The sequence below is a fragment of the Lygodium microphyllum genome, chromosome 5 (assembly GCF_053477565.2).
Source record: "Lygodium microphyllum isolate KBCC chromosome 5, Lygodium_microphyllum_v1.1.10, whole genome shotgun sequence".
NCBI classification, from domain to species: Eukaryota; Viridiplantae; Streptophyta; class Polypodiopsida; order Schizaeales; family Lygodiaceae; genus Lygodium; species Lygodium microphyllum.
In genome coordinates, this window is record NC_141139.1 from 142,833,435 (window position 1) to 142,860,197 (window position 26,763).

General features: G+C 43.7%; 1 protein-coding gene across 1 annotated transcript; it reads right to left on the reverse strand.

The window, feature by feature from the left end:
• On the reverse strand, positions 1-26,763 carry LOC148036477 (ARM repeat superfamily protein). Its single transcript, XM_087678472.1, has 7 exons — positions 26,289-26,763; positions 2,890-2,981; positions 2,252-2,402; positions 1,577-1,704; positions 1,312-1,470; positions 966-1,148; positions 1-734 (listed from the first exon to the last, which is right to left on the reverse strand). Exons 1-7 carry the CDS (start codon positions 26,539-26,541, stop codon positions 498-500), a joined length of 1,203 nt encoding a protein of 400 aa, XP_087534598.1. The 5' UTR covers positions 26,542-26,763; the 3' UTR covers positions 1-497.

Sequence of the window (26,763 nt, forward strand, 5' to 3'; positions counted from 1 at the left end):
ATTAGAATTTGTATCATAACTCTTATGTGGCTACTTTTGCACAAAAATGTCACTAAATTGGGGTGGGCTATGTTTCCCTTTTGGGGGGGTCACTTTATTAGCCCTTTTACCATAGAGATCATTCAGGACCATTCTTTCCAACTTCATTCCAATGATTATCATCATACTAGGTTTTCCTTAGTCTATACAGCAGACTATTTACAAAAATTTCAAAGCCGGAAGCGACAAACCACCATGCAGTGGGGGAAAACTGGGTTAGTAAAAGGAAATATTTTGAATCTCAATCCATCATGTTCAATTCCGAGGGAACTACTGTTAGCAGTTATTTCAAGGCAGCTTTGGTTAGCAGTTGATGTGCACTTCAGACTTCAACTTCACACTCTAGAATGTCATTCTTCAAAAATGTGTGTCACTTTGTAACCCTCTTGACCCTTTTGTACATTCCTCCAGCCAATTAGGATTATGTACAGGCTCTACATTACAAATACTGTCCCCAGTTATAGGGTTTTATCGCTAGTAAGACTTTTGGATTCCCCATCATCTGAAAAGATTGACTTCACCATTTGACACAAGGCTTGCAAATCCTTCACAAATTCAAGCTCTTCATCACCTTGCTTCAAATCATCAAGTTGAAGCTGTACTTTTTCTAGAGTAGACTTCACCTCACAATCATTCTTTAGAATGTCATGTGTTGCACTGCCTAGATTGCCTAGGCTACGAATCGCCATCAGTGCCTGTATTTAGGAAGAACATTTAAAAGCATCAACCTCATCACCTTAGTTTATTGAGGAAGAGGAGAAAACTACCCAATGCAAATACCAATTTTGCACAAATGTGATCCTCAACATACAGACTTGTGCCACAGTCGCACATCCACAACTACAGTATTTACCAGTACAAAATTAAAGTCTGCCCTTACGTCCTTCAATTTCAGATAAGACCCATTTCGTTTCAGTGATACTAACCTTTTCCTGCGTGTCAAGGTCAGGTGCCGCTACCAAGTTCACAACTGCCATGCAGAAACTCCTACTAGGCTGAAAGTTAGCAATAGCTCCGCCAGTTTCCCATTCTTGTTCAGCTAAATCTGCAACTAGAAAAAGTGATTTTCTGAGCAGCCGTATATCAGAGCTTGCATTTCTCATTAGATCCTGTGAAAAGCGCAAAACTGATCGTCAGATCATGTATGCAAGAGCATTGAATAACAACCTGATAAATTTTTATAAGGGCTTTCAACGGAAAATGTAATCCAAAACTTCTCAGATTTTAGAAAAGGAGCAAGTAAAATTTACAGACCACGAACAAGGTGCTTACCTCTAATAACGACATCCCTCCATGATGATAAAATTCCTTTTGAGCAGAAGGATGGTTTCGAATGATAGCAGAGATGGCATAAAACGCTTTTACAGCCTCTTCTGCACCACTGGAGTGGACCATTTCCATCAATCTAGGGAGGACTCCAAGTTGCAGAAGCTGCCATAAACAACAGTACAACTTTTAGGAACTCTAAAATCCCCACCTCTCATACATCTCAACTATAAGAAGGAAACAAGAATTACTTCAGAAAAGATGCGACGACCTGTGACTGTACTAAATCATTGTTCTGACTCGCCTTTCCCAATATCCATGCTGCAGAAATCCTCAAATCTTCTTCTTCCCTATCAAGTTCATTGACAACTACAGAGAGACCGCCCAGCTTATCTAAATCTGCAAATTAAATATATGAGCCACATAAATAATTGCTTACAACATCTATTGCAAGTACCTAACACAATGTAATGGTGGCATCACTCAAAGCATTATGACAGTGAGACTGCTGACAGACTGGATTCTAAAAGTTGTCATTGTATAAATGCAACCACCCTCGAACACTTGAGAACCCAATTATACAGGCAGCAAAAATGCTATTTTATACATTCATTTCATAAAATCTGGCCTATAGCTTAACAATGTATTTATGAAGAAATCATTTGAGGATTCACCAGCACAAAGATGGTATGATGGAGGTGAACTGCCCAGGCTACAATAAGGAAAAGAATAACAATAAAACTTCCCCAATTTAAATAGCTTTGTGATACTAGTGCTCTCAGTTTGCAGTACAAAATCATATCCCATTATTCACTGCAAGAACATTGTCAGCTTATACAGTTACCCGAAAATTCAGATATAGAAAATCTTCAAATCTTGAATATAAACTTTCTCCAGTGTCTTGCTGAAATCCTAATGTCAAAATACCAGGAAGAAAGTTACTAACCATTTGCATTGTCTATTGGCTCCACTAGCTCAAGAAGCTCTTGCAATGCCCGCTGACGATGTTCAGCAGAGAGAGAAGAATTCTGCAAGTCTTCAATAGCTACTTTCATCAAATCTGCATCCGAAGGTACCCTCAACTTTTCCATCAGCTCCTGTAAAGCATGTATGGTACAGTGATCAAGTCAAAACTGCGAGAATACCCTTCAAAAAGTAAAGATTCGGGTAAAAATTTCTACAGCTGGTTAATAGTGAAAGATATTTGAAAAGATAAACGCCAAAGCTGCAGTACTGATGTTACATGATCACCTACTCTCAACACAAGTCTAGTCAAACTGTTCCAACCCCACCCCCCAAAATGGATCACCAACTCATATCAAATTCTAAGCAAAAGTTAAAACACAAGTTCATGTCCAATCCTAGAAATTACATCACCTTAAACACTAAGCACCACAGACATATGAACTGATCATGGAACCCTGATATGCCCATATCATAGACTTAAAGCTCATTACAAAAAGTTTAAAACTAAACAAAAAATGCATACCCATGAAGTAGTATTGCAGAAGGAGAGATTTACCTCAAAAGAGACAAAACCATCAAGCTTGCTAAATGGACTAAAGTGCAGAAAGCAAGCTTTACCCTGATTTCAGCCTGCCGCTTTTCAAGTTCACTAGCAGTAAGGTTTTGTACTTCTTGTGCTACTCCTTTCAATTTCTCAGGATCTGAATGGCCTGAAGAATACGAGAAAACAATAGTATATCAGAAAGCTGAGAATCACAAGAACAGAGAAAATGATCATCACAATGTCACTCCAGCAGGTGGAGCACACAATTTCAAAATTCTACTTTCCACTGACAAATTTAACATTTAATCCTTCAAATAAACTTTGCTCACAGACAACATAGAAAGAATCCCTCACATACTTGCTCAGCAGCTACAGCAAATGTGACACAAATGATACAAAACACATTGCTCACTGTATATAGATACAGGTTATGGGAGATCAACAATACAAGACTGTGCTGCCGAATGTCCCAATGTGTTACAAGAGCAGCTGTTAACAGAAGTGAACAACAGTACCTGAAGCAGAACTTTGAAATTGGCTGCTATACTGGCTGGCTGGCTCACTTCAAGAAGCTCCACAAATAGAACTTCACTAGAAGAGTTGCAAAGCGGCCCCATCTCACACACTGAGTGTGCATCAAGACACCAGCATAACCACCTAACATGGGTGGGAGAACTCAAAACCAAACAGGCTGATGTCTTGGCCTGAAAGCGCAATGAGGTAGACCTTCTCTGGTGCTAAAAATGACTTATTGTGCTCAAAGTGAATATTCAGATTACTTGAGCAAGGATTCTTGGGCATGGGCTAATCTGAAACACAGCAGAAAGGGTCACAATCCTACCAAACAACTCGAGGTGGGTGCATGGATAATAAACATGCATGAAAAGTAGCCTTAGACATAAGAGAGCATCAAACACTGGATTTCTCACAATTGCCATAGTGCTCTGACTACTGGTGTAAATGACAGTGGGAGAGGTCTGCGTAACTGAAAGATGAGCAAGCAGCTGCTAAAGCCAAACACATTCCATGTAGCTGTAAAGGTTTCCCTATACTCAGCCTCATAACTGGAGTAGCAAATATGGATCACTTCTTGCTGAACCAAGAAGTGCATGAAGTACCGAGCATGAAACAGTTGCCACTATAGAAAAAGCTGTCCAAAATACTTGGATAGACAAGAACCAGCCATAGGATGAAACACAAAACCATGACCAAAGTATTTTGGATGTCCCACATGTTGAGACATAGCTTGCTCTCCCAAAGGCATAGAGTATGTACTTCCAAAATTCCCATGCACATCTGACCATGTCCCAAAGCAAACATTTGCATTGTTCATTAGATGCATTTCAGTTGCGTTTTCCCACATGCTCATCGGACATTTTTTGGGCTGACATGCTTCTGCAGCTGTCGACTCTTGTTCAACACATGTTTTGGCTTGCCGTATCTTTGCTTTAGTGTTATGTGTGGTGGCCGATGCGTAGTGAAGGTTCAATATTCAGCAGTGGCAATGGCAAAGAGAAAAAGAGAGAGTGTGTGTGAGTTGCACGATATGTGGGTACAATGAGTGTACCTCTTTTAGGTTTTTTGTGATAGTTACATGTAAAGTACAAGTGCTAAGGGTGTGTTCACACCTGAGCATATATAAAAGGCACGGTGGCCCTTTATTCACAACCACCTCCCACCTAAAGGCAGCATGCCTTAAGGTTTAGAAAAGAATCAGCTAAGTCTAAGTATGTACAAAGCTGGATGGCATCTATATTGATCCCAAAAAGGTTGGAGTAGTGCTAGATCAGCCTATTCCAAGGACCATAAGGCAAGTACAAAAAATTTTGGGGTTTTATCACATTTTTTTGGACGTTCGTTAAAGGCTATGCTCATATTACTAAACCCTTGACACATTGGATTAAGTGTATCTAAAGCAAGAAAAAGCACATTAACTTGCCAATTATTTGGATCACTGAGCTCAATCAATGTTTTTAAATATTGAAACGGCTAGTTACTACTGCATAAACCTTTTGAGGTTCATCAGATGTGAGTGATTATGCTATGGATGCTATTCTTTATTAAAATGACTGAGATATGGCATTTGAGAGCCATAAGCTCACAGACATCCAAACACGTTGCACCACTCAAGAGAAGGATTGGTGGTCATCCATGCACTCAAAATTTGGTGTCATTATTTGTACAATGCTCAATTTTATTATTTGGATTAACCACCATTCGTTAAAGTACCTCTGCAATCAACCAAATCTCTATGGTCGTAAGGTGAGATAGTGGAGCTTATGCAAGAGTTTGAATTTGAGATCTGTTACCGAAAGGGCACAACAAATATGATTGTTGATGCCCATAGTCGAATCCCTTAAGTTAATACCTTATCTTTCTTTGAAATTTCGATTGATTTCTATCTTTCTCTTAAATGGTGTTGCCAAAGCAATCCTCACTTTGGCAAGATCTGGCAATTGGTCCAAGATGGACCTAGTATCCCCAAGATGCTTTAGCACTTTGAATGCCTAAAAGCTAGCCTATTGAGAGAGAGATGGTGGAAAAATATTCCATTCATAATGGATTGCTTTTTAAACAAGACAAAGTATGATCAAGATCTATAAGAAAATTTTGTATTGAGTGTCATGATGCGCTGAACGCGAAACACCTTGGCATACACTAGACTTGATCTTGGTTACTTGCTACTTTTGTTGGCTGCACATGAAGACTTTGATTGAGTCTTATATGCATGGATGTCAGAGTGAAGCAATGCAGAAGCAAATGACCGTGACAAAGAGTGAACAGAGAGAGAAGAGAGAGAGAGAGAAAGGGACAGTGAAATACATAAAATCTGTAGTGAAGAATGCTGTATAAGGATGTAGAATTATACACGGGTGCAAAGAGAATATCTGCATATGTCTCCGCCTTGAGGACCTCGATCTCCATCAGCCCCGAGCGCTATCTCTCTCACCAGCAAGCTCAAATCTGTCAAATACAAGTGTAAAAGTCTACTGGAAACTCAGCCCTAAAAAGGCTGAAAAGAATGCCTGAAAAATACTCAAAATAACCAAGTTGGCTGCATTTAATGCAGTCGGACAGTCCGACTACAGCCACGTGGCAAAATTGCCATATGGCATTGCTGATGTGGCAAGAGATGACTCTCAACATCCCCTCTCAGATCTGAGACAAGGTAGCAGATGTAAGGATTTGGAATGTCGATGAAGTAAAACCTGGGGAAGTGCCTTCGTAAATAAATCTGCAAGATTGTCTTCAATCTTACAGTACTCCACATCAATGGTCGCATCCAAAAGCTTTTCCCTAATGAAGTGATACTGGATCTCTATGTGCTTCGTCCGGGCATGGAATACGGGATTCCATGCCAAAGCAATGCAACTCTCATTGTCGCACCGCAAGATAGTAGGACGAGTCTGGGGACAGTCAAGCTCCTCCAACAACCGCCAAAGCCACACAGTCTCACATGTGGTAGAAAACGCAACCCGATACCCTGTCTCAGTCGAAGATAGGGCGACCGTGAGCTGCTTCTTGCTACTCCAAGAGATAGCACCAACACCCAAGGTAAAACAATAACTTGTAGTAGACCGCCGTTGATCCACATCACCAACCCAGTCTGAATCACTTCAACCTGCAAGAACAAGATCAGAAGCACCTGTATTTGCTGGATAGAAAAGCCCGAGGTCGAAGATCCCCCACAGAGACGAAGTATCCTCTGAGCAGCCTGCCAATGAACCTGTTGAGGGGAACTCATGAACCCAGCCAAGAGACCTACAACAAAACATAGATCAACCCGTGTATTGAGGAGCCAAATCAATGATCCAATTAGCTGACAGTAGTGAGTAGCATCCGCCAAAGGAGAATCTGTGTGTGAAGTGGCCTTCCAGTTCGGAATCATAGGAGTAGAAAGGGACTGACAATCCTCCATCTCAAAAGTCACCAAGAGCTCTTGTACATTGGAGATGAAAATCCCTTTCTAAGACTGATAAATCTCATGGCCCAAAAAAAAATGGAGAAGTCCTAAATCCATCATCTCGAACTTTTGGTGTAGGGCTGCCTTCGTCTCTTTGACCTTCCGGGTATGAACACCTGCAATAATCAAGTCATCAACATACAAAACAAACAACACACGACCTCCCTCGAAAGTGTGCACATAAAGCTGTGGATCGGTCCTAGAGCGTCGATATCCCAACTTGGCCTGGAGAAATGAATCAATCTTCTCATTCCAAGCACGCAGAGCCTGCTTCAGGCCATACAAGGCCTTCTTTAACCTATAAACCTTCCCATCTGAGGAACCAAAGCCAGGAGACTGCTCTACATAGATCTCCTCCTTCAAATCACCATTCAAGAAGGCCGACTTCACATCCAACTGAAAAATAGGCCATCTCCTATGACCAGCCAAGGCAAGAACAGCACAAATAGTCGCCATGCGAGATATAGGGGCAAATGTATCATGGAAGGCAACACCGCTGTGCAAAACCTTTAGCCGCAAGCCGAGCCTTGTGCATGTCCAACGAGCCATCACTATGGTACTTGGTCTTAAAGACCCATTTGACACCGATCACCTTCTTATGAGAGGGACGAGGCACAAGGAACCAAGTGCCATTCCGCTCAATAGCCTCCAACTCGGTTTCCATCGCCTTCCGCTAATGATCAGACTGTAAAGCCTCCTTTACTAATATAGGCTCTCTATCCTGCAGAACACGGCACATCCAACAGTAGTTAGAGCAAACAAGCTCCGTAGAATGTGTCTGGTCCCTCCATGACCTCCATGGTCCATCCTGCAGTTCCCACTCCTCAGGGACCCCCTCGATCCTTGAATCATGGAGTGTGTCACAGGCCCAACGAGGAGACCATCGGCACTCCCCATCTTCTAAAGACTCAGGTACATCCACCGGTGAGTTTTCCACTAGGGTAGCCGATGGAAGAGAAGACTCGAAATCTGAAGAAGAATCTCCATCGAGAGGCTCTGGCTCCAAAGGAACTGTCTCGGGAGCCCAACTCTCCCCTAGATCTCCAAGTACGGGGTGCTCCTCACCCCCTCTGTGGCCGAAACTTCCACAAACCGCACATCTCGACTCGTGTAGACATCCCGTTTTATGGGATCATACACGCGATAACCTTGGGACTAGGAGTTGTAGCCAACAGACCTCTCGTCGCGAAGCCACCTCAATTTTGTCACACTGCGTCTTTGGGATGTGCACATAGGCGTCACACCCAAAGATCCTGAAATAAGAGACATCAAGCTTGGTCCCAAAGTAAGCCTCAAAAGGTGTCATCCTGTATACGGCCGAAGTGGGGGATCGATTTAGGATGTGGACTATCGTAGCCACTGCCTCGGCCCACAAAAACTGAGGTGTCTTTCGATACCCCATCATGGTGTGTGCCATCTCAATCACACTTTGGTTCTTCCGCTCCAAAATGCCATTCTCTTGAGGGGTGTTGGTATTAGCAAACTCCTGGTGAATGCTTTTATCTGCACAAAAACGAGTAAAGTTATTAGAAACAAATTCACCACCCTTGTCTAATCGCGAGATCTTCAATCTCCCACCCAATCGGTTCTCCTCAAAGAGAAGCCAATCCTTGAAGTGGGAAAAAGCCTCCAACTTCACCGTCAAGAAGTAGGCCCATGTCATCCTACTGTAGTTATCTGCGATCAACATGAAGTACAAGCTCCCCTTCAAGGACTCATTCCTCATCGCGCCACAAAGATCCGTAGATACAAGCTTCATAGGGGAAATAGACCGCCTCGAAGCTTTGTTGGGAATTGCATCCCTATGCTGCTTTCACCAATGCAAGAGACACATGGCTGCTGGCTCACCACAATGTCTGGCAAACCTCGAACAAGCGATCCTCACAACGCCTTCTGAAGTTTAGGTGGCCAAACCGAGCATACCATAGCTCGAACTGTGTCTAAAAGATAAGAAGAAGAGAGGTAAGAGCAGACGAAGACTTCAATTTGTAGATGCCATTCTCCTCATATCCTGAAGAGAGAACCTTCCTTGATCCACGAACAAGAACACAAACGGCATCACTGTCAAACTCCACCAAGAGACCAAGAGTACAAATCTTATGTACCAAAAGTAAATGATACCCTAAACCTGGCACATGCAACACCTCGGAAGTGTGGGTACTACCATGTCTTTCTGGAATCAGCTGCATCTCACCCTATGCAACAATAGACACAGAAGAGCTGTCTCCTATGAGAATCTGCCCATACGAGGGTCACAAATGGGCAACACCAATTGTCGAAGGAGTCATGTGCCGTGAGGCACCACTGTCCACGATCCACTCTCAAGTCTGGGGAGCTATCATCGCAGCATCAAAAGTCTTTGGTGTAGAGCTCAATGACCGCTAAGTGTAGAAAAGCAGCTGATGAGGGTGCAGTCACTGCTCTAGAATCCTTCGTGTCCTTCTTCTTAGTATCCTTCTTCTCCTTGTTGGGGCAGTCCTTCTTCCAATGGCCGGTCTTACCACAAATATGGCATGTCGATTCTTTCTCTTTGTCCTTCTTGGATTTGTTGTCCTCCTTCTTTTGGTCTTTCCCCTTCTTCTGAGAGGCTTTACCAATGCCTCTGATTTGGAAGCATTCTATCCCTTCAACTGTTCCTCCTGGTCCAAGACCATAGGAACTAGCTCTTCCCAACAAAGAGTCGACTCTCACCCTAAAGCAATAAGAGCGGAATAAAAAGTATTGAATCATGACGACAACTGGGACAATAAAGTGATCGCCATGTCTTCGCACGAAATGGGCTTCCCCGCATTCTGAATCTAAAGCTACCGAAGCTTGTTGATGTGTTCCCAAAGCAAAAAAGACTTATTCGCGGACAGGGTCCACATCTACACCTCCAAAGAAGCCCTCTACATAAGGGTCATCCGGTTATACATCTGGTTAAGCTCCAACCATATCTCTCGAGCCACCATCAAGTGCTCTATATAGGCTGTTATGGCTGTTGTACAAGACAAAAAAAGAAAAGAACGAATCTTGGCATTCAACTTGTCCCAATGAGACTGGACCTTGGTCAACTCCGCACGAGCACTTCAAGAGAGTTTGGACTCATCTCTCACCAAGGACCGGTTGATCTCCTCCATCACAAGCTCCACCAAATCATAAGACTCCAACATAGTTGCATTCGCACTACATACGGACTAGTTCGTTCCGTACGGTACGTATCCGTACCATTTCGTACCAAAAAACGGCCTATTTATAGCCTCTGAAGACTAGACCATACAATATCTTTCAACTCCTAAGCCTTGTAAGTTATGTTTATTATCATAATTCCAAGTCTCTCTCACACACACACACTCTCTCTCTCTCTCTCTCCCCCAACTTCCAAGATGAGTATGCAATTCCAAGAGCATCCCTCCCCCCCTCTCTCTCTCTCTCCCCCAACTTCCAAGATGAGTATGCAATTCCAAGAGCATCCCTCCCCCCCCCTCTCTCTCTCTCTCTCTCTCTCTCTCTCTCTCTGATCTCACATACAAAAAAGAATGAAGAGCCTATTTGTCCATCCACCCTAAACTTTGCTTTGTTCTTTGATGTATTACATATACACTCCCATCTATCTTCTAGTAGTGCATTGGGTATGTTGTGCATGAGGTTTTTCCTTGCTATCCTCATGTATTCATCCTATTAACTCAAGTGACATTGCTATTTTAGCTCTAAACATGTGTTCTATTATCTATAATCCAAAATAACCAAGTTTTTGTTTTTTTTTTCGTATTAATATCGTACCGTACCTTGTAAAATCATAAGGTACCAATTAGTGCCGTATTTTATCGTACCGTACCATTTCATACCTTTAGTACCTGACAACCCTGGACTCCAATATGGCCAACATCATCACACATCAGATGCAGTAATTGTTGCCATCGAGCTTTTGATCTAATGGAAGAGCCGGTAAGACAGGCACCTTCCGGTCCATGATCACCTGGAACTCCACATCAGTCTCAGTAGACATCTTCATCTACAATGCCTGCACAAACGCAAAAGAAACCCCCTCTGACTGTGAAAACACAGCCTGCTAGGGCTCTTGTCTCCGCGTCTCACACCTTCTTCAGCCACCAAAGGCAATGAAAATGTAAAATCTGCACTTGAAGGCCAAATACACAACCTTCTTCCTTCTCTAACAGCAGAAAAACAGCAGCAGTTTCAGCAAATGTTCTCTTTTCTCGCACGCCCACGCTCGCCTCAGCCTTGTTCTGATGCGCAGCCCACCTGCTCGCACTTAAACGCTGAAAACTCAACCTTGTATCGCGCTAAAAACTCCTCCTCAAATAGGTCCCACCTAGGTCAGTCCTTCAATGCTCTAATACCATGTCAAAGTGAAGCAATGTGTAACGTGTCCACTTATATCTTCAGGACACGTCTTAGCAGTCCATCGGAAAGGATGTCTAGAAAACTCCGCCCGGCACTCCCATGGAATGTTACGGGGTTTGCGATCTAGGGCTTTCCGCATCTGCCACGTAGCGGAAGTATTCTAGCCGTTCCCACTTAGGATCGACCTAAATTAGGGTTTTCCTTATTGGTCATTTCCTAACAGCAACTAGCGTCAAACCCAAGCGAACTACTTTACGCAGAAACGCCAGGTCCGAAGCGGATTCACGCTGCACTTGGTTCAAGGAGAATGGGAAACGAGAGGGATACAAAGCTCAACCTCTCTGTCACAATGCATAGTCCCATTCCATTCCCCTAAAACAGCGTAAATCGGGATCAATCATAGCTCTAGGTCAACACTTTTGTTGTTCGTGTTCTTTGACGATCTTCCTGCTGTCCATCATGATTTGAGAAAAGTTCCCAGCCAACCGGAATCACCCATCCGTAGGACGGACCTATGGCCCATCCTCCGCACTTTCCTCAGGTTGTTTTAGTTATTTAATTACCTAATACATTTAGTTGGACATGTATCAATCAGCTTCTTTAATTAGCCCATTAGGTACTGGTTCTTTCACGTAATCATATCACTTGACATAGAAAAACAATGTCAAACAAGTTCCTTATTAACAAGTTATCATATTTATCTTTGAAATACAACAAGTCCAGCCCGTAGGCTTATCCACAATCTGCCCGAAGACTATCCAGCAATCCACAGGGATCACTAATCCAAGTTTCCGCCCGTAGACTAGTATGCGGGCCTCGAGATCCAATCCCGAGTCACGTTAGCCTCTTATGCAAGGCCCGCAAGGCGAGGGATTTATGGCCAAAGCCCCCCCTGGCACCCAAGCGTCCTCCTGCTCCAAGTAGCGCTCAACGGAGAGACCTCTTGCGGCAGGTTCAGTCCACTTTCTCGGCGCGGTTAACAACCCCCTTGGTTAAGGTCAGGCAGGCAGTCGGGGGTAGCTGAAGCTACCTCTCCCTTCAGGCCTTCAACCTGAAGTATTAGATATCCATTTATCTTTTAATTCATTGATCAAACAAAGCTAAACAGCGCTTTAAAATCTGTAGCAAGCACAAACATTTCCATTGGTCGTTTTTGTTGGCAAGCTGCTAAGAAATGAATCCTTCCTTTCGAATGCGTCCAACACTCGATCCGGGATGACTTGCGACTTGGCAAGATCCCCTATATCCTGGGTTAGGGCGTACCCTACTAACCCGACTTGATCAAACCTTAAGTTCATAGATTATTTCAGTTTATCGACTAGTCTTTTGCTTCCAAACAATTATCTTTACTCAAGAAAGATACTATATTAGGATGATTATTCATCCTCTTGCAAGATAACTTGCGTAAGCACCTGCCAACCTCATTGCGAGAATTGGCCATTCCCTTGTAATCCAATCACAAGACCATACGACTCCACACTTCTTGCACAAGCGTCGCATCAAACTATGAAACTATACTACTCATTGAATGGAGTCATGAAACAATCTGTTCCTGATTACATTAGGCTGACGTCATCAGTCCTAGGGTTCCAAGTTCCCTCTCGTAAGATTCTTAGGGACACTTCCCAAATATATTTCACTGTCCCTACATTCGGTGAATGTGGGCAAGTATTTAGGATATAGAAGTTTCAGTTTTAGCAATACGTACGATTAGGTCACGTATTAATTTCCTATCGAATTTCCTGGAATTTAACTCATTCTAAACGAGTACTCCGCAGTTTAGGTGTTTAGGTTTGTGCCACTTTGTTTAACTCTTGAAGATAGTTACGTTAACATTTCATAAACACATAACTCATTGTCTATGCGTAAATTGATTTTTCAACCCTAACTTATCGATTTAAGATCAAGCATAGGTTAGATTAATTCCAACTAATCTTCCTATAACTTTGCGAACAAAATTCATACTAAACAAACAACCTTTTACTTGATAATTTATACAATTGACAAACGATAATTGCCTAGAGTTATGCATCGTAAGAATCATTTCATGCCTTGCACTTTCCTAAGGATTCCTAGCACTTCCCATGATGATTCATTGCGAAAAGGATATGGCTTAATAATGCGATATGCAGTTTATACTTCCATGTTTAAACGAAGTATACTATTTTAATTCCGTTGTATAACAATGGACATTAATCTAATTTTAATTCATTGTAATGCATAAAGCTATTTGCTAGAAATACATTTATGCACCCTTTATTTTGCTTGTTTTATTGAAAATATTAATGACTAAATTCCTCCGTTATGAGCTAATTTTTCTAAAACATTTAAGACGAAAAAATGCATCCTATTTCCAACAATTATCCTTGCACGATTGAATTATAACAATACCAAATAAAAATTAGAAAGGAAAACCTAGGCTTGGGGTGAGATGTCCACGTGGATGCTAGGAGACGACCCTCCTGCCGGCTGCGCCTTGGGCTTTCTTAGGAGGCATCGCGAATGCAGCCTTTCTGTCGTGGATGCAACTTTACAACTCCTCTTTGAAATTCCACCGTGGCTCTCTTTGTGATAACTTGCTCCGTCCGTCAGAAGCGGTTTTAGAAGGCTTCCTCCTTGAAGTAGGGATTTTGAAAAAGGGAGAGTTTCAAAATCTTTCGCGGATAAGACCCATTAAATCCATAGGGAAGGCTTAACGGCCTTATAAAGATTCACACGAACAGGGAATAAAAGGTGTAAAAACCCTTACGAGGGCTTTTGTATGGGGAAGGAAAATGTCAAAAGACCCTTAACACCCTATCTTCTTTTTGTAAGGGGGTAAATAAAAGGTATAAAAAGGGCCTAAGGGAGCCCTTAGGGGAAATTCGAGGGGGTCGGATGAAGGGCTTAAGGTAAAATCTTTTGGGGGAAAAAGAGCCTTATAGAGCTTCAAGGGGGGGAATTTCAGGGGGGGAAAAAGAGCCTTAAAGACCACTTAAGGCCTCGGGGGGGAAGGGGGGGAAAGAAAGATGACGAATCGACGGATGGGGTTCAGCGGCGACGGATGACAGTTCGATGGCTCTCTCCCAGCCCCAGCTCATCGACGCTTAGAGTGGCGGCGGCGGCTCTCTCCCTTCAGGTCTTCCTCACTCAAAGTCGGGGCACTTCCTTCCACAACAACAGTAGGCGGCGGTTCATCTCTACCTCACGCTTTCTACCACAAAGCCTCCTCTCTCCCACTCTACAGTACGACGGCGTACAGCGTCGTCTCCCAATCCCTGGCGGCCGCCATGGTTTAAATAGGGAAGGGAAGGGGGATCCTCCCTCCCCTATGTATCAGCGGGCATGCGCCATTGCCTAGGCAAGCTCCAGCAAGGAGCTTGCCTCACTTGCTATTTCCCTCTTCCTCCAGCTCGACAGTCGGCTGGAGGAGAGGGAAAATAATTAAAAAATTTGCTTAATTCGAAAAATATTATCCCTATGAGGGCTTTCATATGGGACTTTCGGATTTCGGAGTTGTTACATTATGGGTGGTCCCGATTAGCCGGGAACTTTTCTCAAATCACGATGGGCAGCAGGAAGATCGTTAAAGAACACGAACAACAAAAGCGTTGACCTGGAGTTATGATTGATCCCGATTTACGCTGTTTTAGGGGAATGGAATGGGACTATGCCTTATGGCAGAGAGATTGAACTTTACATCCCTCTCATTTCCCATTCTCCTTGAACCAAGTGCAGTGTGAATCCGCTTCGGACCTGGCGTTTCTGCGTAAAGTAGTTCGCTTGGGTCCGACGCTAGTTGCCGTTAGGAAATGATTCAAGTCGATCCTAAGTGGGAACTGCCGGAATAATTCCGCTACGTGGCAGACGTGGAAAGCCCTAGATCGCAAACCCTGTAACATTCCATAGGAGTGCCGGGCGGAGAGAGAGAAGAGAGAGAGAATGAGAATGAGAATGAAACGCAGAAAATCTACAGTGAAGAATGCTATATAAGGATGCAAAATTATTCACGGGTGCAAATAGAATATCTGCATATGTCTCCGCCTTCAGGACCTTGATCTCCGTCAACCTCAAGTGTTGCCTTTGTCACCAGCAGGCTGAAATCTGTCAAATACAAGTGTAAAAGTCTGCTGGAAACTCAGCCTTAAAAAGGCTGAAAAGAATGCCTGAAAAATACCCGAAATAACCAGGTTGGCTGCATTTAATGTAGTCGACTGCAGTCGACAAACAGTCCCCAACTACAACCACGTGGAAAAACTGCCATGTGGCACTTTTGACATCGCACAAGATGACTCTCAACATGTGCCCCTAGTGTTAGCTTAATAATGCCAAATGACACAAACAAGTGGGGATACTACATCTATTACAAATTTCTAATAAGAAGTGAAATAGTATTTCTATGGATTTTGTAGTAGGACTATCTTGTATGAATTGAGGTCATGATGCGATTTGGGTCATGGTTGACCAATGGATGAAAATGGCTCGATTCATTCCCACAAAGACAATTGTCAAACGCCACAAGTTGGCTAGTCTCTTTGTTGAGCATGAGCATCTTTATAGACTTTATGGTTTGCTTGACAAAATAGTCAATGTACAAGATCCTAAGTTCAATGGCCATTTCTAGCAAATAGTTTTTGAAAAATTGAAAACTCGATTGTCCATGTTATACTTGGAGCATCCTAAGACCGATGGATAGATTGAGAGCACAAATCATTCTATGGAGGATATGCTATGTGCATACATCGCCCGCAAACAATCTAATTGGAAGTGTGATCTTCAACTGGTTCTTAACCATAGAGAACTGAATGATCCGATTGGACCGTTTATCCTGAGTACTTGGTCAAGTGGAAGAACCATTCCGAGGTGAAGGCTACTTAGGAGTCAGTACATTCGTTGAACAGTCATTTTTCTCACTTCTTTCCTTGGGATATTCTCGTAGAGATTGGATTCCCTCAAGCAAGACCTGCTCTTCTTCGGGTTGGCAATCAAAGGACTTTGGCTCTTGCGAAGAACCTAGTGTTTCATGCTAGCAAAGAGTACATTGAGGTTCAACAGCATGATGTTTGAGGGCATATTATGGAGTCCAAACTAAAGGTAGTGTACTATTCCACACTGGACAATGCAATGGACATCTTAACAAAGCCTTTTTCAGATACTTCTATGCTTCACCATATGGATCTCCCACACTTGTAGCTACTCCTAGAGGGCGTGTTAGATTTCAATGTATTCAAGCCATCATCTCCTAGTTGTAAGCTCCATTAGAGTCTCAAAAAGATGGAGGAGCTCTGACATTTGTCATTGTGTGCAATTGTTAGGTATACGCATTACATGCATTTCCCACTTGATTATCATCATGTTTGTCCTGTTTTTGAGGCACATTTCTAGAGTCCCGTGTGGCACTGCGGTCATTGCCATCATTTCAAGCAAGGGGTCAAACTAGTTGCAAGTCAGCCAGATTTAGAGTTGTCACGTGCATTTGGCTGCCACATTCTAGTGTCTCCATCATAGCCAATTTCACACCTCCACTTTCCTCTCTTCGGCTGCATCATCTAGTATTCTTACATTATCTATTGTTCCTACTCTTGTCCAACACCTTCACTAACACAACCCAACATGGTGCAAGGGCTGATTGTAGCAACATTGTAATCAGTCTCAAATAAGATCAAATCAGATTTTTCCTTTTCTCTATGTTCATTCTCTCTCTCTCTCTCTCTCTCTCTCTCTCTCTCTCTCTCTCTCTCTCTATGTCCATGATCTGCTTTCGTTGCTCACTCTCAACATTGGTGCTGAAGTTGATTGCCAAACATCTCCAGCTGCTACAGCTTCAAAATAGCCACCCACCTTCATGAGAGCTTATTGCCAAGCAATACATTGTTGCATTTTCATCGTTCCATCCCTAGAGATTGTTGCGTTTCAACATCCAGCCTGCTGACCTGCTGTCTTCAGCCTTCTAGATCAATTTTCTTCTCCAACATTGGTGATTTACTACACTTGGGATCCATTCTCACAGGCAACAATCTCCAACACTCTCCCTCAGCCTACTCTCACAAGAGACAATGGCACAATGGCTATTGAACAACATCCTCTCCTTGAGCTCCCTCAATTGTATCTCATCCCTTCATCATTTATTCATTCTTCAGTTTCTTCTTGTTTTTTTGCATTCATGCTTGAGTTCATTGTGTGTTAGTAGTGTGCATGGTGTTCTCTCTACAAACCCCAACGCATCTCATATAAAGATGATTGTGACAACAAATGGTAATGTGATCATGACCAAAAGGACAATATGATATGATGATGTGATGAATGGGCCATGGCAAAGGTGAAGAGGAGGCCTATGTAAAGGTGGCAATGACCAAATCTAGCAAACTTGTCATAAATAAGATCGATCCACATAAATGCACCAAACTACCAAATAAAGATGGCCAACCTGACTGAAAAATGGTAAAATACCACCACATAACAGTGGAGAACTCATAGACATGATTAGTACCAAAGTGTCAGAGTCAGCGGTGCGGAAGCATATGACCGAGACCGAGAGATAGAGTGATCACAGAGAGAAGAGAGAGAGAAAGAGACAAAAGAACACAGATCCACAAGTAAAGAATGCCGAATAAGGATATGTACACTACAGATATGTACACGGGTGCAGTTCGTATGTCTGCATATCTCCACCTCGATGATGCCACCTTGCTGTACACCTCGAAGTCTGCAGCAGCCAGCACAATCTCTGCCCTGAACTGAGCCAGAATCTGAGATCAAAGAATACCCAAAGGTGTGCTAGAAATCTGCAATAAATAGGTGAAAAATCTGGTACAGGTCAGCTGCATTAAATGCAACCAACTGTGCAGTAAAACTGTCCGACTGCACAGCTGTCACGTGGCAGTCTGTCTGACTGCTGACGTGGTTGCTGACATGGTGACTGCTGCAGGCTGGATCAGCAGCCTGTCCAACTGCTGACGTGGCAAATGCCTGCTGACGTGGCGACTGCTGCCTGTCCAGGGAATGACCAGATGACCATATCTCTAACACAAAGCTCCGAACGTCCTCAAACTAAGACTCCAAACCAGGAGATTGACATACATAGAGACATGAAATAACGTCATGGCTAGCAGTCCCTTGTTACCCCTATTATTTCAATCAGAAACTAATGTGTGCAACTTTTTCCACTCCTCATGGTTCCCTAGTTTCCAAATAGCAACATTCCAAAGCTTGTCTTTAGGAGTGAGAAAGAACTTGTAGGTTCGTGAGAGAGAGACCGATTGCCCGCTAGTCTTCCTAAATACATGTGTCTACCCATTCATATCTTATTGGTTAGGATTGTGGTGTTGAGCTAAAATTGCATTAGCCTGACTTAAACAACCCCAAAACACAATTAATGAAGAAACCTTATTATTTTAAAAAGAAACACAATTCTAGAGAGTTATTGTGTCTCACAAGCCAAACCCTAATTTGGGTGCCCCAAAGTTTCTATAAATAGACATACAATACAACCCACAACTCACCCTCAATCTTGTTTTTGCAAGTTTTAGGAGCCATATCTCTGCCACCCACACACCATTCGCACAAGACACCGCGGTCAGAGCTTCCCATTGCTATTTGCTACCATCTGGCGCCTGATTCCAGCCTTTGTCTCCTTCTGTGAGCTATCACCTGCATTCTGGAGCTATCGCCTGCATCTAGGAGCTAATGCCTAGTACCCTGGAGCTGTCACCTATTGTCTACACCTTGCATTTGCTGCTAATGTTATCAATTGGACCAATCATCAGTGAGACTCTTGCCATCATCCAAAATCTGTGTTTGCTGAGTTTCTCTCTCCTCAAGTTGTCGCCTACACTTCTCACACAGTCATCTACTGTTTCCAACTATTGCCTAGTTTTTCTCTCTCCTCAAGTACCTACGTTTTTTGTTTTTCTCTCTCCTCACTACCTGTCTACATCAGATCTAGCCTCTCTGGATGTGTTTGCTTTTGTTCGATACACAGAGGCTGCCTTGTTGCATTTCGCAATCCATTCAGAGTATGACACATAGCTCATAACTTCTGCCTTGATCCTAGAGATACGAAAGTTTTGTTCCATGAGCACTGTATATTCAATAGTCACTCATTTCATTATTCATTGTGATCTGTGTCTTTGAGTTACCCTAACCCTAACTATGTTTATCAATTTGTGCTGTCCTACAATTGGTTTTGTGTTTTCTACGCTTAGAGCATTTCTTCACATGGTATCAAAGCTAGGTACTCTCTGAGAAACCTTGGGCTTTGATCGAAAAGCTCAATCGTAGAAGTAGGAATAACAGAAGGGTCAAATGACTTCAAATACATTCACACCAACGCTCCAATCTCCACAACCAAACATGGACAGAAATGATCAAGAGTGGGACTTTTAGCTTGCCACTACTCAATCTGACATGGACAGAGAACCATCAGACTACCATCGAGTTCACACGCCATATCAAATTTTCGCCGCTAAGTATAATCTCATCCTTATGCACAGGGCTCAGCAAGAGGTTAAAGGTAAGCCTGAGTTATCTCCTTTAGATTCGATGCATTAACTAATGAGCTTGCAAGTCCTTCGGAATTCCAGTACAGACTGGCCATCTGCAAGTGAAACATTGCTCATATTACACTCCACTTCCATAGTACTTTTCTCCAATGCCAGGTACAAACCCTATTTGTCAAATTCTATGCCAACTCATTCAGTATTTTCTATTGAATCAAGGGATACTTGTCAAGAAGAGACTCTTTAGAATAACCTTTTTCTAAGTATTGAGGACATAGTTACCTGGAACAGGGAACGGGAACGGGAGCAGGACCCCCTCGAATGGGGGGAACGTCCAAGGTGGGGGAACGGTAACGGGGGGGAACGGCACATATCTTAAGTGCCCCAAATATGCCCTACATGATCAACTTGCCCCAAAGAATGTCCCTCTAATTGCCCCAATACCCCTCAATGCTCCAAATTGACCCAAATGTCCCAAAATTGACTCGATTACTCCCACAGCTCCAAATTGCTCATGAATTGCCCCAATTATTCTAGTTTCCCTTGAAATTAGACAATATAAATGGATAATTACCTTGGAATTGAGAATAGGCTGAAATTTGATTGTGATTTGCAAGAGTTCATAATGCATCAAATTTGAGCTTTGCATGGACTCCTGATTGGCTTGTGGGTTGTCTTGACACTTTGAATATTCAAAAGAGAGAGAGAGAGAGAGAGAGAGAGAGATTAGTGTGTGCACATTAGGCAATGGAGATAGGTGAATATGTAGTAGGAGTGTGATATAAGCAAAAAGAAAAAACGTGGAAAAATGTAAATTTTTGGTCAACAGGCCTGGAATGGCCGTTCCAAACAGGGAACGGCAGGGGAAACGGCAGGGAACGGCAGGGAACGGTAGGGAACGGCCCAAGGAACGGCAGGGAACGTTCCCTGGTCGTTTCACCTCCTCCAAGGATCTGGAACGCATTAAACCGTTCCTATAGGCCGGAACGGCCGTTCCCTGTTTCTATGATTGAGGAAGACAAGTATTCCTTTATGAACTCAAATCTAGGTAAGAAGCTGAAAGAAGAACTTATAAGTATTCCTTCCCTTCCTTTTCCTTCAAATGATTTTGTTTCTCATGGTCAATCTGGAGTAGGTGCATCTTCATCCAATGCATTTAATGGACAAAAGGGACCAACCATGTTTCCCACGAACAACATTAATTACTATATCATTTGGGCTCCCACCCATCCCTCCCTCATCTTCCGCTACACCTTTCTTTCTGCCTCCATTAAGTGCACCACAATTACCACCACACACTAAAAGTAGGGGTTTCTACACATTTAGGCACAACCTTTAGGACCTCTACATACATGTTTCCAGATGGTGTACCTATGACAGACGCTCATCCTCCCACACACACACTTTCAGGTCATTCCTCTGAGAGTGCATCCCAAACATGCTAGAGTGTGGATTCTTGGGTACAGCAATTTGTCTCCATGGCATTATCTATTGGACCATTTGGTCATTATGTTGTACCCCAATCATGTCCTAGTGCTACCACTATTGAACTAAAACACGCTTTACAGCTATTTAGCATTTTTAAACAGCCCCAAAACACACTTAATTAATGAAAAACACAAATTTGGTGCCCGGTTCAAGAAAGTTTTTGTGGTCCCCCAAAACCCTAATTTTTTGGGGCATCCTTCAACATCTATAAATAGACACGCTACCCACCATTTAGCCTCGTCCTTTTATACAAGTGTCTCACTCTACTATGCAAATTTCAGCCATCAACCACCTACCATCTGCTGTCCAACCATCATTAATTGCAGCCCATCACTATCCAACCCTAGGTGGCTTGTTTTCAACCATCGCCATGTTATTTGGAGCGTTTCTGTGTTTTGCATTTAGGGTTTGCAGCCCCAAAAAGGGGCGCCATCCTAAACTGACTATGCCTATTTATAGGCAACTCTCTCATTCATTCCTCACGGCTGATTCATTCAATCTGTCACCTCTTCTCTCCAGCCTCTCCACCACCCTCACACCCCTTCAGGAGGATATTGCAGTTCATGGTTCGTGGCTATCTTCATCATCTTCCTTGTGCTACGGTACCCTTGTTCCCTTGTATCACATTCACTCCATGATTTAGAACCTCATCATTCCATTCATCAGAGTTTTTTTCTCTTCTCTCTTCTCTTCTCTTCTCCATGTTTGCCGAGTTCACTCCGTGTTCCTCCTCGCAAACCCTACTATCTCGCTGGTACGTCACCTTTTTGACATGGTATCAGAGCTAGACCTACTCACCTAGCAGCGAAGATCCTCCACTCCGGTGAAGGCAAAGACCGGTGGTGGGTTTGGCATCCACTTCTCTTCTTCTTCCGCTGCATCAAAATCTTGTTTTTGCAGATTTTAGGTATTCCAGATTGCTGCCCACACCCCGTTCGCGGAGGACATCTCAGCCGAAGCTGTCCATTGCTATCTCCATCAGTTGATGCCTAATTTCCAACCCTCTTCACGCAGTTTGGAGCTGATTCCAGCCAGGCGACTGTTGTTCCTGTGCAGACCTGCTTCCGTACAGCCTGCCACATCATCACAGTCCTGCTGCCTGCGTTTTTAGCCTTTCTCTCTCCTGCTACCTACGTTTTTAGTCTCTCTCTCTCCTGCAAGTTGTCCTACCTGCGTTTTTAGTCTTTCTCACCTGCTGCCCGCGTTTTTAGTCTTTCTCTCTCCTCATCTGCGCTTTTCTACTGGTTGCAGCCTCTTACTGTTGGTCGTATCCTCCTCCCACTGGCACCTCACTTCTAGCCCTTCCATTGCTCTCCCACCCCTTGAGATGGACACTCTGGTTCGTGCTTCACACTACCCTCACATCCCTTGAGGCGGACATTGCGGTTCGTGGTTCATGGTGGCTGACCTCTTCCTTCTTCAGCAAGGCACACTGGTATCCATGGCTTCTTTACCAACAAATGACCAGACTACTAGGTGCTCCTACTGTGGCATCACCGGACACACCACCGATACTTGCCGACTTCGACCTTTGATCCCCACCCCCCCGGAGTATATGCATCCTCCATCAGGCACTCCTTGTGCCATCTCTTCTTTCTGGGCCACAGAGATTGTTCTACATCGGCTATCAAAGTACTATACTCAAGGCAATAAGACGCATCCAATGAGCACTAAGTGCTTTCCAACACATGGAGGATCGATTGGTGCTACGACCTCCTGGAGATCGTTGCAATGCCAATGGCAATCTTCTCCCACTTATTTTCAGGTATAGTGGCTTCCACGACCTACGGATCTGCAATCCGCTCCATCGAGAGACAGTGATTGTTTAATACCATCTCCTCGTCAGTCTGCTCCTTCGAGAGACAGTGGTTGCCCGACTCCTTCCTCTTCTTCCGCTACCCAGTCCACTCCACTGAGAGACAATGACTGTTGCCCACCTCTTGCTCATTCTGAGCCCCACTCTTCCCCACCCTTGACTACTCAAGTTCGAGAGGCTACCTCTAGAAGCTCTTCAGCACGACGGCGATATTTCCTTCGTCATCAGACATTTCGGAGTCCATGATCCATGATTTTTTGGATTCCCTATCTACTTCAGAGGGGGATTCGGAGGGGGATGTTATTTCTTTGCCCTCAAAGGGGGCATCTACTTCTTCAACTTCAGCGGGGGGCCCTCCACCTCCCACCTCAGAGGGGGAACCTACTCCACATGAAGTTCTTCACCCATCCTCTACTTTCTTGGGGTGGCTGTCTTCAACCAATCATCTCTTCTACTAATACCTAGGATCTTCAAGTACCTAGATCAAAACCTCAGAGATTCAGCCGCGACTTGGTAACGAGGCCTTCGTATTCCTTCTAGCATGGATGCACAAAGCTAGTGGCTTCTCTCCGGAGGTTGAGTTTTCGGTTCTTCAGTTCACTCTATCTACTGTTCTTTACTGCAGGTTCCCTTTCCGGTGGAAATCTTGGATCTAAAGGATCCTCTACATCTTCTTCCTCCTCTTCTCTTCTTGCCTTGGTCACTTGGTCAACATGGAGCCACCTCTCGAGATCGAGTATGGACATATCCTTATGATTCTTGACACCACACAAAGTTCGACATTTCTCCAATGCATTGCATATTTTCATCATCTTTGTAGTAGGGCGCTTGGGCAAGTGAACAATTTCCCCACGAGGGACACTATCCAAGTGGCACCTGCTGCATGAGCATTCTTCGGCATGTAGCATTGCATCTCCACCTCGATCTTCTCTTGTTCCCCTTTTTGGGCTTGAGAGGAGGTGTTGAGAAACCCTTCACCCGCAGTTTGCATTTTTGCGTTTCTGTGTTTCTGCGTTTAAGGTTTGCGTTTAGGGTTTGTAGCCCCAAAAAGGAGCACCATCCTAAACTGACTGTGCCTATTTATAGGCAACTCTCTCATTCATTCCTCACGGCTGATTTATTCAATCCGGTCACCTCTTCTCTCCAACCTATCCACTACCCTCACACCCCTTCAGGAGGACATTGCGGTTCATGGTTCATGGTTGTCTTCATCATCTTTCTTGTACTACGGCACCCTTGTTCCCTTGTATCACATTCGCTCCATGATTCAGAACTTCATCATTCCATTCATCAGAGTTTTTTTCTCTCTTCTCTTCTCTTCTCCATATTTGCCAAGTTCACTCCGTGTTCCTACCTGCAAACCCTACTATCTCGCTGATATGTCATCTTTTGACACGGAGGTCTCCATCTACTGCATCATCATAGCACCTAATCAGCCTACGTTTTCAGCATCTAGTGCAAGGCGACAAGCTACTGCCATCTCTCCCCCCGACGATTGCTTCAATACCTACGTTTTTACTATCCAACAAGCCATCTACATCAGCAAGCACCTCTCCTTTTGTCGCCTCAATTCCTTGGCGTTGAGCTAAAACATGCATTACTTGCTGATTAGCCTCTTAAATAGCCCCAAAACACACTAAAAATTACTCTTTTAGAGTAAAACCCTAAAACGGGGAGAGGTTCGAGAGAGTTCAATGGAAACCCTAAAACGAGGAGCGGTTCGAGAGAGTTAGATGGAAACCCTAATTTTTGGGTCGCCCTTCCACATCTATAAATAGACAGAATACCCCCATTCGAATTAATTCCGTCTGTGCAGATTTCAGCCATTAGCCTCCTTCCTCGTGGCTGTCCAGCCCTCAAGACTGCTGCCACTCCATCCGTGTTTGCTCATGCTGTTGGCACCTTCATCCATGCTGACGTCAACTACTGGCAGCATCATCATGTTGCGATCTGATCATCCAGTCATCGCCAACCACATCAGACACTATTTCAGCTTGCTATTTACAACAGTTTGTGCACAGTTTCCAGCCTCCGATCGGCGGTACACTACTACGTTTACCAATTTCCAACGTCTAGACTGCTGAGTTTTGGTGGCCAGCCTACTACCATTCACCATTCAGCACTCCTACACTTCGACTGGTGGTCACAGACTTGGGATCCATCTTCGATGGACGTCACACTCCGACATTGCTCTGCCCTTGAGCACACTGTACACTCTTACATTCATTTACAGCATTCATTCACTTCAGAGTTGTGTTCTCTCTCTCCCTTCTTCTGTTTGTGTTTGAGTTTCTGTGTTTGAGTTTTGAGTTTTGCGTTTAGGGTTTGAGTTTTTGAGTTTTGTGTTTAGGGTTTGAGTTTTGCCCTCTATGTCTGTGTCTGTCTCTTTGTGTTTCTGTCGTGGTCGTACACTCTGTGTATCCTCAGTGCAAACCCTAGCAGTTTTCTTCACATGGCACTCTGGTGATCAGCATTTAATTTCTCGCACTCCGACACTCCAACTGATGGTCACAGCCAATTGGAATCCATCTCTAGTCGACGTCACTCTCCAACACTACATTGCTCTGCCCTTGAGAATTCTATACAATCTTACATTCATTTACATCATTCATTCACTTAAGAGTTTCTTCTTTCTGTATTTGTCTCTACGTTTGAGTTATGAGTTTTTACATTTTGTGTTTAGAGTTTGAGTTTTGCTTGTCTCTATCTAAGTCTTTATGTTTCAGTCTTGGTCATAGAGAGAAGGTGGATACACCTTCACCTTTACCATCTTCTTCTTCTCGTTTTGGTCATCTTACAGATGAAGAGTTTGAGGATTACTGGCACATCACGTACAATTTTGTTTACACTCCTCCAACGAGTGCTACTACTCCATTTGGATTGATTTGTGAGACTGGCCATCTGTCAAAGTGAAGCTGTGCGAATGCATATGACCAAGACAACAAAGAGTGAAGAGAGAGAGAGAGAGAGAGAGAGAGAAAGTAAAACGCTGAAAATCTGCAAGTTAGAATGTTGTATAAGGATGCAGATATGTACACGGGTACAAAAACTTTCCACAAATTTTCATGCTCCCTTCCTTGTCCTTCAAGCCAATCCAATCAGCTTGGCACAATGTATACGCAGCAGTGTATTCTGGGTTTGTGATGCATCATGGAAGCCATAAATGCTAACCAAAGTCCATAAACTACCAGGCTACCCATCCAGAATCTTATGTACCGTGCCAGTCTTAGAATGTAATAACGAGCCGATATTCACTTTAAAGGCTTAAAGAAATCACTCAGCTAGAGTTAATCAAAAGCCAAAAATTAAGAATGAATATGGTAATGCTCTGAAAGAGTCACAGGAATTACTTAGCTAGAATTCATCCAAGGCAGAAATTACCGATGGCCCATTGAAGCATCCCATCCAAGGAGCTAAATCCTCCATCCTCGGTCGATTCGTCCACGAGATTGAGCATCTGCTCGCGATCGCGATCCCGCTCCAGCGTGTCTGTGTCCTTGGCAGTGGCCCAAGTGAGGGAAGAGAGGTTGAAAGCAGGGTCTTTGTCGGAGGCATGGGCGAAATGGGCGTCAAAGGCGAACAGAAAAAACAAGCACAGAGAGAAGAGAAGCAGAGAAAGGAGCCTGGTGCTCATTTTCTGGTTTTCTGGTGCACAAATCAGTGAAGACAGGATTTCGTGGAACGAAAGAGACAACACAGTATGTCAATGGCAGAAAACAGGCACGATAGTGGAAGCGTCTTTATAGGAGGCACACAAACCCAGTTCTTTTCTTTTCGAGAAGAATCGTCAGGGAAGGTGAAAAGCCGTGCTCCCATTGGCTCATAATTCACCACTCCCGTAGACATTCTAGTTACT